The sequence below is a fragment of the Palaemon carinicauda genome, chromosome 2, assembly GCF_036898095.1.
Source record: "Palaemon carinicauda isolate YSFRI2023 chromosome 2, ASM3689809v2, whole genome shotgun sequence".
Taxonomy (NCBI): Eukaryota; Metazoa; Arthropoda; class Malacostraca; order Decapoda; family Palaemonidae; genus Palaemon; species Palaemon carinicauda.
In genome coordinates, this window is record NC_090726.1 from 35,103,371 (window position 1) to 35,118,485 (window position 15,115).

Below are 15,115 nucleotides of genomic sequence, written 5' to 3' on the forward strand. Positions count from 1 at the left end.
AAGAGTGAGGACATGATCACCATTGACCTCTGTAGTCGCCTGATAATTGAGTAATTGGATACTGAAGTGTTAAATTCACACTTTATTGCTTGTGGTCAAACCTATTGACATTAACAAAATACAGTAAATGAGTTTGCATCATTACAAACTTGACATATTATTTATCTCAAGTACATATGCCAGACAATGATTAACGTCGATGATTTATATGTTAGTAGTTACAGGCTTCTCTATATTCCATTTGTTATTACATCGACGTAATTGTGCATTGATATTATACATACATTATGTAGTTTTGTGTTACTTTGGTGATTTCTCTACAGGTGATGCATTCTCTGCGAATCTCGGTGAGTACCGAGTTATGCATTAGCTTTGAAAATATAGTCACTGGTTCCAATATGTTTATATCCATACATCAAACACTTAGTCGTTCTATGTTGGTGTTCAACATATGTCCAGGTTAAACGTGAATACCTGAGAGATAAGAGGACTTTCATGCTCCAGTTATAAACGTTTCTCTCAATAGCTTTTAATTCTATTTATTCTAGTTCCCTTTCTTCTGTGTATGCTATCCTTTTATTTTACACATATCCTTATTCTACATTCGTTAATATGACTAATAAAACCTAATATTGAGGTTATTTTCAAATTATATATTTCTCTCCACAAAGGAAACCACAACCCTTAATGAGGTACTCCTTTGCCTTTTGGTTCTTATAATTGAACACCAAACTATTGCCTCTCCCAGGGCGAACATGTCATTTCATTTACTACGAATGTGGTAACAGTTTGAGACAAAGTGATTGGCTGGCTTCTTATGTTATGGTTACTGTTGGGCTTCAGGAGAAATGCTTATCTGTGATATATAAGCGCCTTCCTAAGAGGTTCACAACCTCCTACCGGACACTAAAGTTTGGGAAAGAACCACAAGCTATTGACACCTCCTGGGACTCCATTGGCCAGGTAGTATATCGTACTCGCCACTTGATTGGCTGTCAAGTTCTATTAATAGACAAGTGATTATTTAAAAGATTACCTGCTGACAGAAACGCTCATTCATCATGTGAACCATTAAACAGAGGGGTATCCCAGGGAAGTGTACTAGGTTCAATCTTATTTTGGTTCTATACTATAGATCTATCAGAAGTACTACAGAGATATGAAGTTAAGTTTAAACTATTTGCGGTTAAAACACAATTTTTCTTCTCTGTGAATGACAATGATACCTCTGAAACTGTAAACCCGGTTCTTACCAGCGTTAGGGAATGAATGACAGTTAAACAACTGAAATTATCTGAAAATGAAACTGAGTTTATGGTAGTATGAAAGAAAAACAACTTAAGAAACTTGTGAACTTATGTGACATCCAAATAGATATTGATAACAATCCTGTCCCGATATCTAGTAGCGTTCATGACCTAGGTGTATTACTGGACTGTAATTTGCCTTGGTGTTCAAAGAAATGAAGTAATAAACGTTGGACATTACCTTTGAAACGTTGATTTTATTATTATTATTATTATTATTATTATTATTATTATTATTATTACTTGCTAAGCTACAACCCTAGTTGGAAAAGCAGGATGCTATAAGCCTAAGGGCCCAACAGGGAAAATAGCCCAGTGAGGAAAGGAAAAGAGGAAAATAAAATTTTTTAAGAAGAGTAAAATTAAGATAAATATATATCTCCTATATAAACTATAAAAAACTTAACAAAAAAAAAGAAAAAAAATAAGATAGAATGGTGTGCTCAAGTGTACCCTCAAGCAAGAGAACTCTAACCCAAGACAGTGGAAGACCATGGTACAGAGGCTATGGCACTACCCAGGACTAGAGAACTATGGTTTGATTTTGGAGTGTCCTTCTCTTAGAAGAGCTGCTTACCATAGCTAAAGTCTCTCTTCTACCCTTACCAAGAGGAAAGTAGCCACTGAATCATTACAGTGATGAAGAATTGTTTGGTAATCTGTGTTGTCAGGTGTATGAGGACAGAGGAGGATATGTAAAGAATAGGCCAGACTATTCAGTGTGTTTGTGTGTGTAGGCAAAGGGAAAATGAACGGTAACCAGAGAGAAGGATCCAATGTAGTACTGTCGGGTCAGTCTTAAGACCCCATACCTCTCTAGCGGTAGTATCTCAACGGGTGGCTGGTGCCCTAGCCAACCTACTACCTATAAAGAAGTACCTGGATGCATATTTTATAAAAAGGATATTGATTAATTGTGTTATTGCCGAAATTGACTACTGTATCTCCCTCTACAACAGTCCACCCAACTGCAATATAAGAAATTACAAAACATAATAAACAGAGGAGCAAGACTGATAAAAGGTATCCCCCCCCCCCCCTGAGAAAAAATATTACTCCTATGCTAATTGAATTACACTGGCTACCTATTAAAGCTAGAATATAGTTTAAGATATGTGCAATAACTCGTCAAGGTATCAGAGCCGGACGTCCAAAATAATGTATATAAGAGAATTGATAGTATCATGTAACCCAGACTTCTTCCACCTTGATGTAGCCAACGAATCGTGTCGACACGAGAATAGTTACAAATGGTTTCAAGTTATTGGAGCCAAGATGTGTCTCTTGTAGGTTCTACTGTAGATCTTTCAAGTGTGCGGCCCCAGATCTATGCAAAGGCTCCTACTAGACATCCGAAAGACTGAAGATAATAGGGATTTCAAGAACAACTGAAAATTCTTGTTTTCTAAAGTGCTTCGATAATGTTGATTTGACAATTAACGTGGAATACGCAATGAGATAGTAAAAATACAGAAGATTGTATACGACAAACAGATCTTGTATGTCCTGTTGAGCGTAGAGTTTCCCTGTGTGGTAAGACCGGGAAAACTGTCCTTAATGTATATAAGGCGGTCAATATTTCAGATGTTTTCTGTACGTGGTTTATCCACCATACAACAGTTTGAAGTATATTTGTTGGCGATTGTCTTTTCATTTGTAGGAAATTCATTAAGTGAAACAACATAGTTGAAAAAATATACACATTTACATATGTATTTTATGTAGAAACGTTATACCGTGTATACAATTCACATGTATGTTTATTTATTTATGAAATAGATAATGGACCCACGCGTGCAAATAAAACCCCTACTATACATTATCCCTATTTCCCGTAACCCTTTATCCCCGGGGTGATTATTGCCATAGAGGGGGAATCCCCACAACCCTTTTTCCCTTTTCTGCGTGGTGTGATTCAACCCCCAACTTTCCCCTCTCTGACCCTGCAAAAGTAAGGCCATTTATCGAATTTTATCACCAGTTAAACTTTTCCTCCGTCTTTCTCCCTCCAAAGCGATTAATCTGTTCGTTGCAAATAGTTTTCTTTGGTTGTTTTCTAATGTTACTGTATTGCAAGATGGCTGAACAAGCGCTAGTTCTTTGATGATAACGTGTTATAGTTTCTTACTCCATCTAGGCCAATTGCTAATACTACTGCTTCTTGTTTATGTTGAACAGGCTGACAAAAGTATCTTTTTATAATCTATATATGAAAGATCTATTTTAATGTTATTACTGTTCTTGCAATGTTTTATTCTTATTATTCAATACTTCTCTTGTAGTTTATTTATTTACTTATTTCCTCTCCTCACTGGGCTATCTTTCCCTATTGGAGTCCGTGATCTTATAGCATCCTGCTTTTCTAACTAGGTTTGTTGTTTAGCTAATCATAATGATTATAATATTAATAATAATAATAAAAATTCTACTGGTTTGCTCTGCTGGAATATGGATGGAAGGTTCAATGGCTGGCCCTTTTATGACTCCCAAACACACACAATAAAAATTTGTATTCGGTTGTACGGTATTACCACGGAGGTAGTTAATATATTATATATTTCATGTAAAATATTGCTCAAATGCCGGCCTGGTATTTTGTGGACAGAATGATGTCTGAATAATTTACACTTTAAAAGTCTTTGTTGAGAGTAGTGACCATTGGTATTTTCTTGAAGATGAAGATTATACTTTTGCTGTAGATTCTCAAGTTTGTTACCTTTTTCTGACTTTTAATGTAGTATTTTGGATGATTGTAAAAGAGTCGGTGCTCTTTCTAAAGGTAGTCGCTTGATGTCTTAAAAAAAAAGTTTTATTCAAACAAGTTTAAAAGGTAGTTTTGGGGCTAGTGAGACTGGTCTCAACGCCCAGGGCCAAGATGGAAATAAAGAGGAAAGGAAAAAAGAGAATCAGTGCAAGGGTTTCCTATGGTAGGTAGGAAACTAAAGTTCCCTCTTTAACACATTCCGAAAAATTAAAAAAAAAATCATGTAACTGTATAATCAGTCGGCTTCAAAATTCTAGAGTAATTGTTGACTTTTTGGAAAGATATACCCTTCCAAGATGATTTCGAACCTTGAAACTATGGCCTCTTGGGGCGATGGGTTACAATGAAGCCCTAGAAACCAGAATGATGGGAAATGTGTATGCAAAAGTAGTCATTTGTTCTAAAAGTAAACTTGTTTTCCTTTTCTTTCAGTTTTGCCCGCTTGATTGAAAGGAGTTCGACGTCTACAAGGATGAGCGTTGAGTCTAGGAGGAAAGTTAAAAATTATAGAAACTGTGTCTGTCCAAAACACATCTTTTTTTATAGCCGATTTGGGGATTTATAGATTTATACAAGCAAGTACTTTAAGGAAACGTCACGTTTATTAATACTTTAAAGATCAAGATCACTGCAGTGCTACAGCAAAAATGAATATATCGGACGAAATGTCAGTTTCTACAGAAAACTCCTCTTATTTGGTGCCAAGAGATGACGTCGAAGGAACCCTGGATCACATTTCGAACCTGTGTGGCTCGCCATTATGGGTAAGGACACGTAAAGCTAAATATACTTATGGGTTATTATTATAAAGAACTGTTGAAAGTTGAAGTTTTTTCCTCTGTATTATATATATATTCGTGCCTTTTTGTATGTAAAATCAAGTGTATATATATTTATGCAGAGAGAGAGAGAGAGAGAGAGAGAGAGAGAGAGAGAGAGAGAGAGAGAGAGAGAGAGAGAGAGAGAGAGATTAGTATAACTTCAGCCCTTCAAAAATTAAAATGCATTTGAATTTTAATGCAAAACACTGGTAAAAAGCAAACGACCAGTAAATTTAAAACAAAAAATGAATTAATCTCAATCTATCATCTCCTAATTCAAAATTACAAAAATTTTCTCAATTTTATCCAGAATGCTTCGCTGTCGTGGGACGGGGAGTTGCCTGACATGGGCCTCTGCATGGAAAGAACAGTCTTGATTTGGGGTCCCTGCCTTTTACTGTGGGTGTTGGCGCCCGTACATGTCTACCTCCTGAGACGCAGAGGTCTGCGCTATGTACCCTGGACCTATTTGAGAAAAACGAAAGTTGTAAGTATTGAAAGTCATTCTTTTCATTAGACAGCTTTGCAAACCATTTGTCAAACACATCCTATTTACTTCGTGACAATGATGTTGACAACTGAAACACGTGGAAAGGTTCCCGGTTGGGTATTGAACATCATACAACTTTAATGTGAACATAACTTAATATATCCTAAAATACGTCTGGTCTTAATGATAGTGTAGATAACACTAATATGCAGAAAAGACATCTAGCATATAGTACACTCTGGTGCACGTCTACTGTATATGTTATCTTCATGACTAATATTTAATTTGTTAATTTTTTTTTCAGAAATAATTTGTGGGATTCGCGTTTACAGCGATTACTTATGAACAAGTGATTTTTTGGGGGGTGGGGGAGATTATATTATACTAAAATATTTAATAATCTTTTCAACGTTCTACTAAATTGTTTTTTTTTTATGATTTTAACCCCCAGATTTCTCTAGTTTTAAACAATCACAAGCCATAGAATTTATTTTCATTCTATGGGATCCATATTTGTGATATTTTTCATTCAAATGTGATAATACAACTTGAACTTTATTTCTCATACCAGTTGTCTGTATATTGGCAATCGTTTTGATTATTAATATACTTATAGTTTTTGCTCACGTTTGAACAGCCATGGTAACCGTAGACTATCATTTACTAAACTTTGACAAAACAAAATGTTGCAAAAGAAATAATAAACAACACTGCTAATAAACAGAATTAAATATCTATAGTCATGTTAGACATTTTAATTATTTACCTTTTTCATAGTAATTTTGTAGATTTGTCCTATTTTTTTAATGAAATATAAAACTATAGAAATAAGGATGAATTAAATGAAATAATACAAGATATGGTCATACATGTTAATCCTAATGTTTACTTCATTTCTGTCTTTCTTGTGCAGATATTCATTGTAATTGTTATGTATAACTTTTCGTCTCACAGGTTATTTCCGTCCTGCTGATAGTATTAACAGCAGTAGAGTTAATATGGGCAATAATATTATCTTCCCAAGGCCTGCCTCTTCCATCCAATGAATTCTTAGCTCCTGTAATTCTCATGTCTTCATACGTAAGTAGAACCAGCATTAAACGCAAATTTGCAATTTTCTTTTCATTCTGTCCTGAATCCGGTATTTAGGTTAGTTTAATATCAAATATACCATTGATAAGACAGCCACAAATATCAGGATAATCATGAATTTTTCAGCCGTTTTCGATTAATAATTGGTGACATTTATATTCCGTCATAAACGCTTTTATCTTTTTTATTGATGTTGGCATCGTTTATTTTTGTTATAACGCCAACGCAATTATGGAGAGTAAATACCCTCAAAACATTTAGAAGTAACATTACACAATTGTGATTTGCATTAACTTCAGGTCATTACCAGGCAATACCAATGCATTAATTTTCATTAATAACAACACCTTTTCATCTTTTTTGCCATAGTCTGTTATAAAGTGATTTTGATATTGAAGTATAGGACTGAGGAGAAGTAGGGGAGTTGCTTCATCACTTATTTTGATTTAAATACGCCTATTTTTCTTTATATTCTGGACGCATCTTTTACCTAAACTGCTAAGCTGTCCAATTCTTTTCCTGCCACAGTTTTTATAACTGAATTCCAGGAATAAACGTTTATTGCATGTCATCAGGATTATTCTTCACCTTTCCCTTCTTTTCCATTATCTGTTTTTTTTTTTTTTTTTTTTTTTTTTTTTTTTTTTTTTTTTTTGTGGGGGGGAACTTATGCCACAAGTCTCTTATATTTTATGTATGAAAGATCTATTTTAACGTTGTTGTTCTTATATATTTTATTTTAATTGTTCATTATTTCTCTTGTAGTTTGTTTCTTTTTTCTACTTTCCTTACTGGGCTATTTTTCCCTGGTGGAACCATTGGGCTTATAGCATCCTGCTTTTCCAACTTGGGTTGTAGCTTTGCAAGTAATAATAATAATAATTTCAGCATTTTGACGAAATTACTCTCCAAACTTGGCAAGCTTATTTATGACTACCAGAGTTTGATTTTTTGTTATGAGTAAAGAATTACTGAGACTGGAATTTGAATGGTCTTAGCATATAATCTATGAAGTTTGATGATGTATTCATGCTACGTTAATTTACAGCTTAAGCTTGCATTTGTAATGTTGTCGTGTTAGTGTGTATCCTCAGTATTGATTCTTGCATTTTTCAAGCTCAACTCTTAGGCTTTGTATTTCTATATGCATATTGTATGGAATATGTGCATACACGTATTTGGTGATGTTAGCGTATTAATGTACAAGACATAATTGTGAATTTGAGAAGTATTATCATAACCTCTCTTTGTTGTGTTGTTCGAAGACTTTTATTGTGCTTGGGTATTATCAATGCTAATTACGAGAATGTAATAAAGGAATTAACATTGACCGTAATCCTATGATGTGTCCACTACTTTATTAACAAAAAACACGCGTTGTTGCATGCATTAGTGTCTTTGTGGACAAATTATCACGATTATCTCTCGGCCATTTTAACTCTTACATCAGTATATATAGAAAATCCTATTGATTTCTCTATCCTTTATCTAGAAGTCTTTTGTCTGGTTCGAGTTGCAGACATGCAAGTAAAGGTCTTGAATTATATCATTTACGAATATATTTCAGGTGATGGAGATCTTTATTATGGATTAATTAGTTATAGATAATCAAATCACTTAACCTATGTTCTGAGATTGTCTCTTGGAATTTACCATACAAGTCAATATACTTTTCATTGTTAGCAAATCGTCGTCCAATTTTCTATAATTATTATTAATTCTTTCAATCTACTAGAGAAATTTTATTACACGTTTTAGCAAATCTATCCCTCCTTAATTCCATGATATAAAAAAATCTCATAAACTGTTGTCTTCTTTGGTTCTTGGTTAGTAGCAGCTTTCTAAAGCTAGCAATTTTGTTTTCTCGATTCATGAATTTTGACTGCTGTTCGGATTATGATTTTCGTCATTTCACCAATATAAATATAATTTTGTATATTTCAGACATTACAATTAGTTCTGGTAATTTTGGGAAGGCACCACGGCGAGAAGACAAGTGGTATTATATACTGCTTTTGGACGGCACTAATTTTGTGTGGGGTACCTCAGTTCATTACTACTGTCGTATACATAGTACACAAAGTGAGTAACATTATTGTTAATTTTATTAATACCTTCAATTATCTTCCATCTGTCATTTTTCTTAGCCAGATGAATAATAAGGGCACTTGAATTATTTAGGAAAGATTTCCGTTATAATGTATATTTTTTTTTATATTTAATAAACTTACAGGAGGATACAAGAGGAAATTTTTAATAATTACATCATTTGACTTCGTTAGGCTTACTGTTGACATATTTGTAGGATACTATGATGATGTGAATGTTTCATCCATTTTGCAATAATGTTATAAAGGAATTACAGTACCTTGATATTAAAAAAGAGACTTTTCTACAAATTTATTTTATCTTTACCAAATTATATATTTTATATTTTTAATATTTTATCCTTGTCATCTCTGCCTTTTACCATTAAATTTAAGTATAAGGGTCTTAGATTTATGAATGAGGTAAGACATATGTATAGTAGTATATTTACTGTATATGTATATATATGTGTATATATATACATATATATATATATATATATATATATATATATATATATATATATATTTATATATATATACATACATACATATATATAATATATATATATATATATATATATATATATATATATATATATATATATATATATATATATATATATATATTATATATACATATATATAATATATATTATATATTATATATATATGTATATATCTATAAATATATATAAATATATATATATATATATATATATGTATATATATATATATATATATATATATATATATATATATATATATATATATATATATATATATATATATAAATATACATATATATATATATATATATATATATATATATATATATATATATATGTATATATATACATATATGCATACATATATATATATATATATATATATATATATATATATATATATATATATATATATATATATATCATGATCATAAATTTATTGTGTGGAAAGTTTAGCTATATTGTAATATATTTGTGCTCGATCAGCCTGATAGATTTATTTAGAACTATCTTATTTCCTTTTATAGAATGGGTGTATATTTAGTTTTACAGTTAGTGAAGTTAAGCCTGCACTGAGTTCCATCAGTACTTGGACTCAAGTATTTGAGCTGTTTGTTGATCATCATTGGGCAGAGCAAGAAACTAGAAAGTTTCATCCAAGTTAAAGAATGCTTGGAATTTTCAAATAAAGGATTACTTACTGTACACCTGTAACCAACGCCTTGGATGAGAAATATACATGCTTAACTTTAAAAGATATGTAAAAAATTGAATATGCAGTACTATACATTCAAATTCTTTATTTTCTAGAATGATCAGTTGGACATTCTTCTGGTGGTAACCTTCCTGCTGCAATACATTGGTGCTATTGCTCTATTTATTGTTAACTGTTTTGCTGACAGTCCTCCTGAGTCCAAATGGTTCAACAAACCCAAGGTATGTTTGGCATATTTTTTTCTAGTTGTTTTATCTACTGTTTTGGCCAATTTAGATAACCATTATACCGTGGATGAATTCAGCAAACATAGTCTTAATATTACAGTAAAGAACTAAAGAAGTGTTGCTAATCAAATTAGTGTATATTAAATTAGGTACTTTTGAGCTATCAAAAATTTTCTCTCTACTTTTTGATGGAGAAGACTTGGCTTTAAAGTATTGAAATTCAAATATATTTTTTGCTTTCAGAGAAGTTTATTTACCAGTTTCCTATGATAATATAACAATTTCATGAACACATCCAAGGAATTTGCTATCTTTGCCTTTTTTATATCATGTTCAAATAAATGTTATCTTTGTAATTGTATGGCCTTCATGTTTGAAAAATCTTAAAATTAGAATTTATGACTTTCATCCAAGGGTTATTCTACATTAGTGAGTGAAACATAATTGAACTGCTACCTGTTACAAAACAAAACTCCTTTTGTTACATTTAAATTTAAAAGTGAAATAGTTATCTACCCAAGTGTTTTGCTAGCCAGATTAGAGAGCCTTTAGTAAGGAGGTCTGGAATTCAAATGCCACCCAAATGGATTTCAATAACTAGAGGGAGAGATTCATGCTCTTAAGGACATGAAAGTTTTGAAGAATTATCCTTGCCAATATTATAAACAGTAAATTTTCTCCATTAAGCTACTCCTTATGATTAAATATTTCCCGTATTATCCATGGTGTAGTGAGAAAGATTATTCACAACAGGCCCTAAGGTAGCAGAGATCTGTTCCTACAGTGGGTTGTAACTCCAATCTTAATGAAAGTCGGAACACGCCTAAATACAGAACTGTACGTAAGCATGAAAGTCACTCACCTATGCTAGTGCAGTCGTAAAGGCATAATCTACTGTGGAAAATAAAAACACTTTTTTCAATATTAATCTTACCCGATGATCATGTAGCTGTCAACTCCGTTGCCCGACAGAAATCTACGGTCGGGATACGCCAGCGATCGCTATCCAGGTGGGGGTGTACACAACAGCGCCATCTGTGAGTAGGTACTCAAGTACTTCTTGTCAACAAGAACTCAATTTTTCCTCTGTCGTGCCGCCGGCAAGACCTACTTGGATACGCTGTTGATTCTGGAGTTGTTGTTCACGATTTGGTGATGTATTCACTCTAGAGTTTAGCCTTCGCTATTCAGGAAGCTTTATCATTAGCTTAGCAAGCTTTTGGAATTCATTTGGATTAATTGTTAACGAACTTTGCTAGATTTTGGAATTCCCCCTTGACTACTTCTTAAATTCAAGATGTCTGACCAGTCTCAAGTCCCTAAGTACAGGCAGTGTAGTGTTAGGACTTGTGCTAGGCGTCTTCCGAAGGCTTCTATAGATCCTCACACCGTTTGTTCCAATTGTAGGGGTAAATCCTGTCAATTGGAAGATCGATGTGGGGAATGCGCTGGGCTTTCGGAATTCGATTTTAACGAATTCCTTAAAAATGCACGTAGGTTAGAGAAGGAGAGAATCAGGAGGAGTTCTTCTCGCTCTGTGGATTTTTCCTCTCCCCATGCCCCTCAACCTTTTCCTTCCCCTGTGGTGGTGACTCCCGAACCTGCTACTAGTGCTCAGCCATCCATGGCGGATATGTTGCGTGCCATTCAGGCTCTCGGTGACAAAGTGGAGTCATTGGCTAATGACCGTAATCAGCTCTTGGCAGATGTCAGAGAGCTGAAAGCGAAAAGTGCAGTGGGAAGTGTTATCAGTGCTAGTGATGTGAAAAGTGTCAGTGTCAGTGTTGCGCATGAGGGTACATCTGTGCGTGCCAGTCGTCCTCCCAGTCCGGGACCTCTTGCAAGCTCCCAAGCCCAGGGGAGAAGCAATGTCGAAGGACCAAAGGGTTCGGCAGCCCTTGATCGGCGCACGGATGTATCCTCAGTGGTTGCGGACGTATCTGTCAAAGATCGTCCCATCCACAAACAGACGAATGAGCCCTTACATTCCTCGTCTGTGAAAGAAGTTTCCAGGAGGAAACGATGGACCAAGGTTTCACGACCGCTCAAACGTAAGGTCCCTTCCGAGCGAGTCCAACGGCCCAGGTGTAGCCACTGGGTCAGTTCGGACTCGCTGCAGTCATCTGATGACTGCACACCTCCCAAGAGAGGTAGAGTGGTTCCTCAACAGGCTACTGCTCCGTCTGTTGTTGCTCCTACCACGGTAGACCCTAAGTGGTCCATGCTGCAGACTATGCAGTCTCAGCTTGCGGCATTCATGCAGGAGTATCATGCTGAGAAGGTTAACACTGCACCTGTTAACCTACAACCCGCCGAGGTTGTGCGCTCAGCAGATACTGCGGCTGCCTGCTCCCACACTCCACCTGTGAGAGCTCCACCACCGATGCGCAGTCCACCCTGCCAGACGCATGTTCTTGCTGCACCATCCGTTGACATGCGTGAGCTACCGCATCAGCAGTGGGAAGGTGCTGTAGAGCTGCCGGGTTCCAGCACTATGCGGCATTCTCCGCAACCCATGCGGCATGCTCCGCATACCTTACAGCATGCTCCGCATACCATACAGCATGCTCCGCAACCCACCGCAGCCCCTCCCACGCACCAACACTCTGCTTTTGTTGTTGCCAGCTCGCAGACTGACCAGCAGCGGCATGATGTTGGATCCGCAGCTACGCATGCACCCGTACTGCCGGATTCAGCCGTTCAGCTTTCTGCTCTGCCTTTGCCACTTCCTACTCAGCTTTCGGATGATGGAGTATCGGATGACGAAGCTGCACACTTGGATGAACCACACTCTGACTTTGAAGGGCCCAAGTCTACGCCTCCCTCCTTAGACTTTCGTCAAGTCCTTGCCTTGTTCAGGGACTTGTATCCTGAGCAGTTTGTGTCTGCAACCCCTCGCTCTCCTCCCTCCGAGTTTGCTCTGGGCATGCAGTCTGCTGCGCCTGCCTTCACCAAGCTTGTTCTCGCACGTTCATCTAAGAGAGCTTTGAGGGTTATGGGAGAGTGGTTGCATTCCAAGAAGCAACTGGGAAAGACTGCATTCATCTTTCCGCCTACCAAGCTTGCTTCCAAGTCGAGCGTCTGGTATGCCACGGGAGAGGAACCCGGCTTGGGAGTTCCTGCCTCTGCCCAGGGCGACTTCTCAAGTCTGGTTGACTCTCCCCGCAGGTTGGCTATGAGACGATCGAAGATCTGCTGGTCCTTTTCTGATATGGATCATCTGTTGAAGGGAGTCTTTCGTGCCTTCGAGATCTTCAACTTCCTCGATTGGTGTTTGGGAGCCTTAAGCAGGAAGACTTCCCCTTCAGATAGGGACTCTGCCATGCTGATCATGTCTAGCATGGACAAAGCCATTCGGGATGGGTCTGGTGAACTTGCGGCTTCGTACGTGTCGGGAGTGCTCAAGAAGAGAGAACATCTTTGCTCCTTCTTATCGGCTGGTATCACTCCTTGCCAGAAGTCAGAGTTGTTGTTTGCTCCTCTCTCCAAGTGTCTGTTTCCGGAGGAGCTGATTAAGGGGATGGCTGCCTCTCTTATCCAGAAGGATACCCATGATCTGATGGCATCTTCTGCACGTAAGGTTAAAACCTTACCTTCCGTGCCTAGACCCTTCCGCCCTGCAGCAGTAGACACTCCTGCAACTAGGTTCATCCCGCCCTTTCGTGGCAGAACCTCCAGCAGAGGAGGTACCCGTGCCGACAGTCACCGTGGCAAATCCAAGAAGGGTTCCAAGTCCGCAAAAGGCAAGTTCTGACTGCCTTCCTCTCCAGACAGCAGTGGGAGCCAGACTCAAGACCTTCTGGCAAGCTTGGGAGAGCAGAGGTGCAGACGCTCAGTCTGTGAAGTGGCTAAGGGAGGGATACAGAATTCCGTTCTGCCGCAGTCCCCCTCTAGCTACATCTCCCATCAACCTCTCTCCCAACTACAAGGAGAAGGACAAGAGGCTAGCGTTGCAACAAGAGGTGTCGCTCTTGCTACAAAAGGAAGCGGTAGTCATAGTCCGGGACCATCAATCCCCGGGCTTCTACAACCGTCTCTTCCTGATAGCGAAGAAGACAGGAGGTTGGAGACCGGTGCTGGACGTCAGTGCTCTCAATGCTTTTGTCACCAAGCAGACGTTCACGATGGAGACGACGAAGTCGGTCCTAGCAGCGGTCAGGCAGGAGGACTGGATGGTCTCGTTAGACCTGAAAGACGCGTACTTTCACGTCCCCATCCATCCAGACTCCCAACCTTTCCTAAGGTTCGTCTTTGGAAAGGTTGTGTACCAGTTCCAAGCCCTGTGCTTTGGCCTAAGCACGGCACCTCTTGTGTTTACCAGACTGATGAGGAATATTGCGAAATTCCTTCACTTGGCAGACATCAGAGTCTCCCTCTATTTGGACGACTGGCTTTTAAGAGCTCCAACAAGTCGTCGCTGTCTGGAGAATCTCAGATGGACTATGGATCTGACCAAGGAACTGGGCCTCCTGGTCAATATAGAGAAGTCCCAGCTCGTCCCATCCCAGACCATTGTCTATCTAGGTATGGAGATTCAGAGTCGAGCTTTTCGGGCTTTTCCGTCGGCCCCAAGGATCAATCAAGCCCTAGAATGCATCCAGAGCATGTTGAGAAGGAACCGATGTTCAGTCAGGCAGTGGATGAGTCTAACAGGGACACTTTCATCGCTGGCCCAGTTCATCGAGTTAGGGAGACTCCACCTCCGCCCCCTTCAGTATCATCTAGCTGCTCACTGGATAAAGGACATGACGCTAGAGGCGGTCTCAGTGCCTGTTTCCGAAGAGATGAGGTCTACTCTAACGTGGTGGAAGAACAGCATTCTTCTCAAGGAAGGTCTACCATTGGCTGTTCAGACCCCCGACCACCGTCTCTTCTCGGACGCATCGGACACGGGCTGGGGTGCGACACTGGACGGACAGGAATGCTCGGGCACATGGAATCAGGAGCAAAAGACACTTCACATCAATTGCAAGGAGTTGTTGGCGGTTCATCTGGCCTTGATAAACTTCAAGTCCCTCCAGCTAAACAAGGTGGTGGAGGTGAACTCCGACAACACCACAGCCTTGGCTTACATCTCCAAGCAGGGAGGAACTCATTCGAGGA

General features: G+C 37.8%; 1 protein-coding gene across 2 annotated transcripts in view; it reads left to right on the top strand.

The window, feature by feature from the left end:
- LOC137623778 (multidrug resistance-associated protein 1-like) overlaps positions 1-15,115 on the top strand; it is a 142,437-nt gene that overhangs the window by 64,499 nt on the left and 62,823 nt on the right. For both annotated transcript variants that reach the window (XM_068354603.1, XM_068354597.1), the window contains exons 2-6: positions 4,504-4,835; positions 5,203-5,379; positions 6,337-6,462; positions 8,419-8,556; positions 9,881-10,006. In XM_068354603.1, the coding sequence (XP_068210704.1) occupies positions 4,719-4,835; positions 5,203-5,379; positions 6,337-6,462; positions 8,419-8,556; positions 9,881-10,006 (684 nt within the window). In that variant the 5' untranslated portion in view covers positions 4,504-4,718. The remainder of the gene's footprint in view (positions 1-4,503; positions 4,836-5,202; positions 5,380-6,336; positions 6,463-8,418; positions 8,557-9,880; positions 10,007-15,115) is intronic.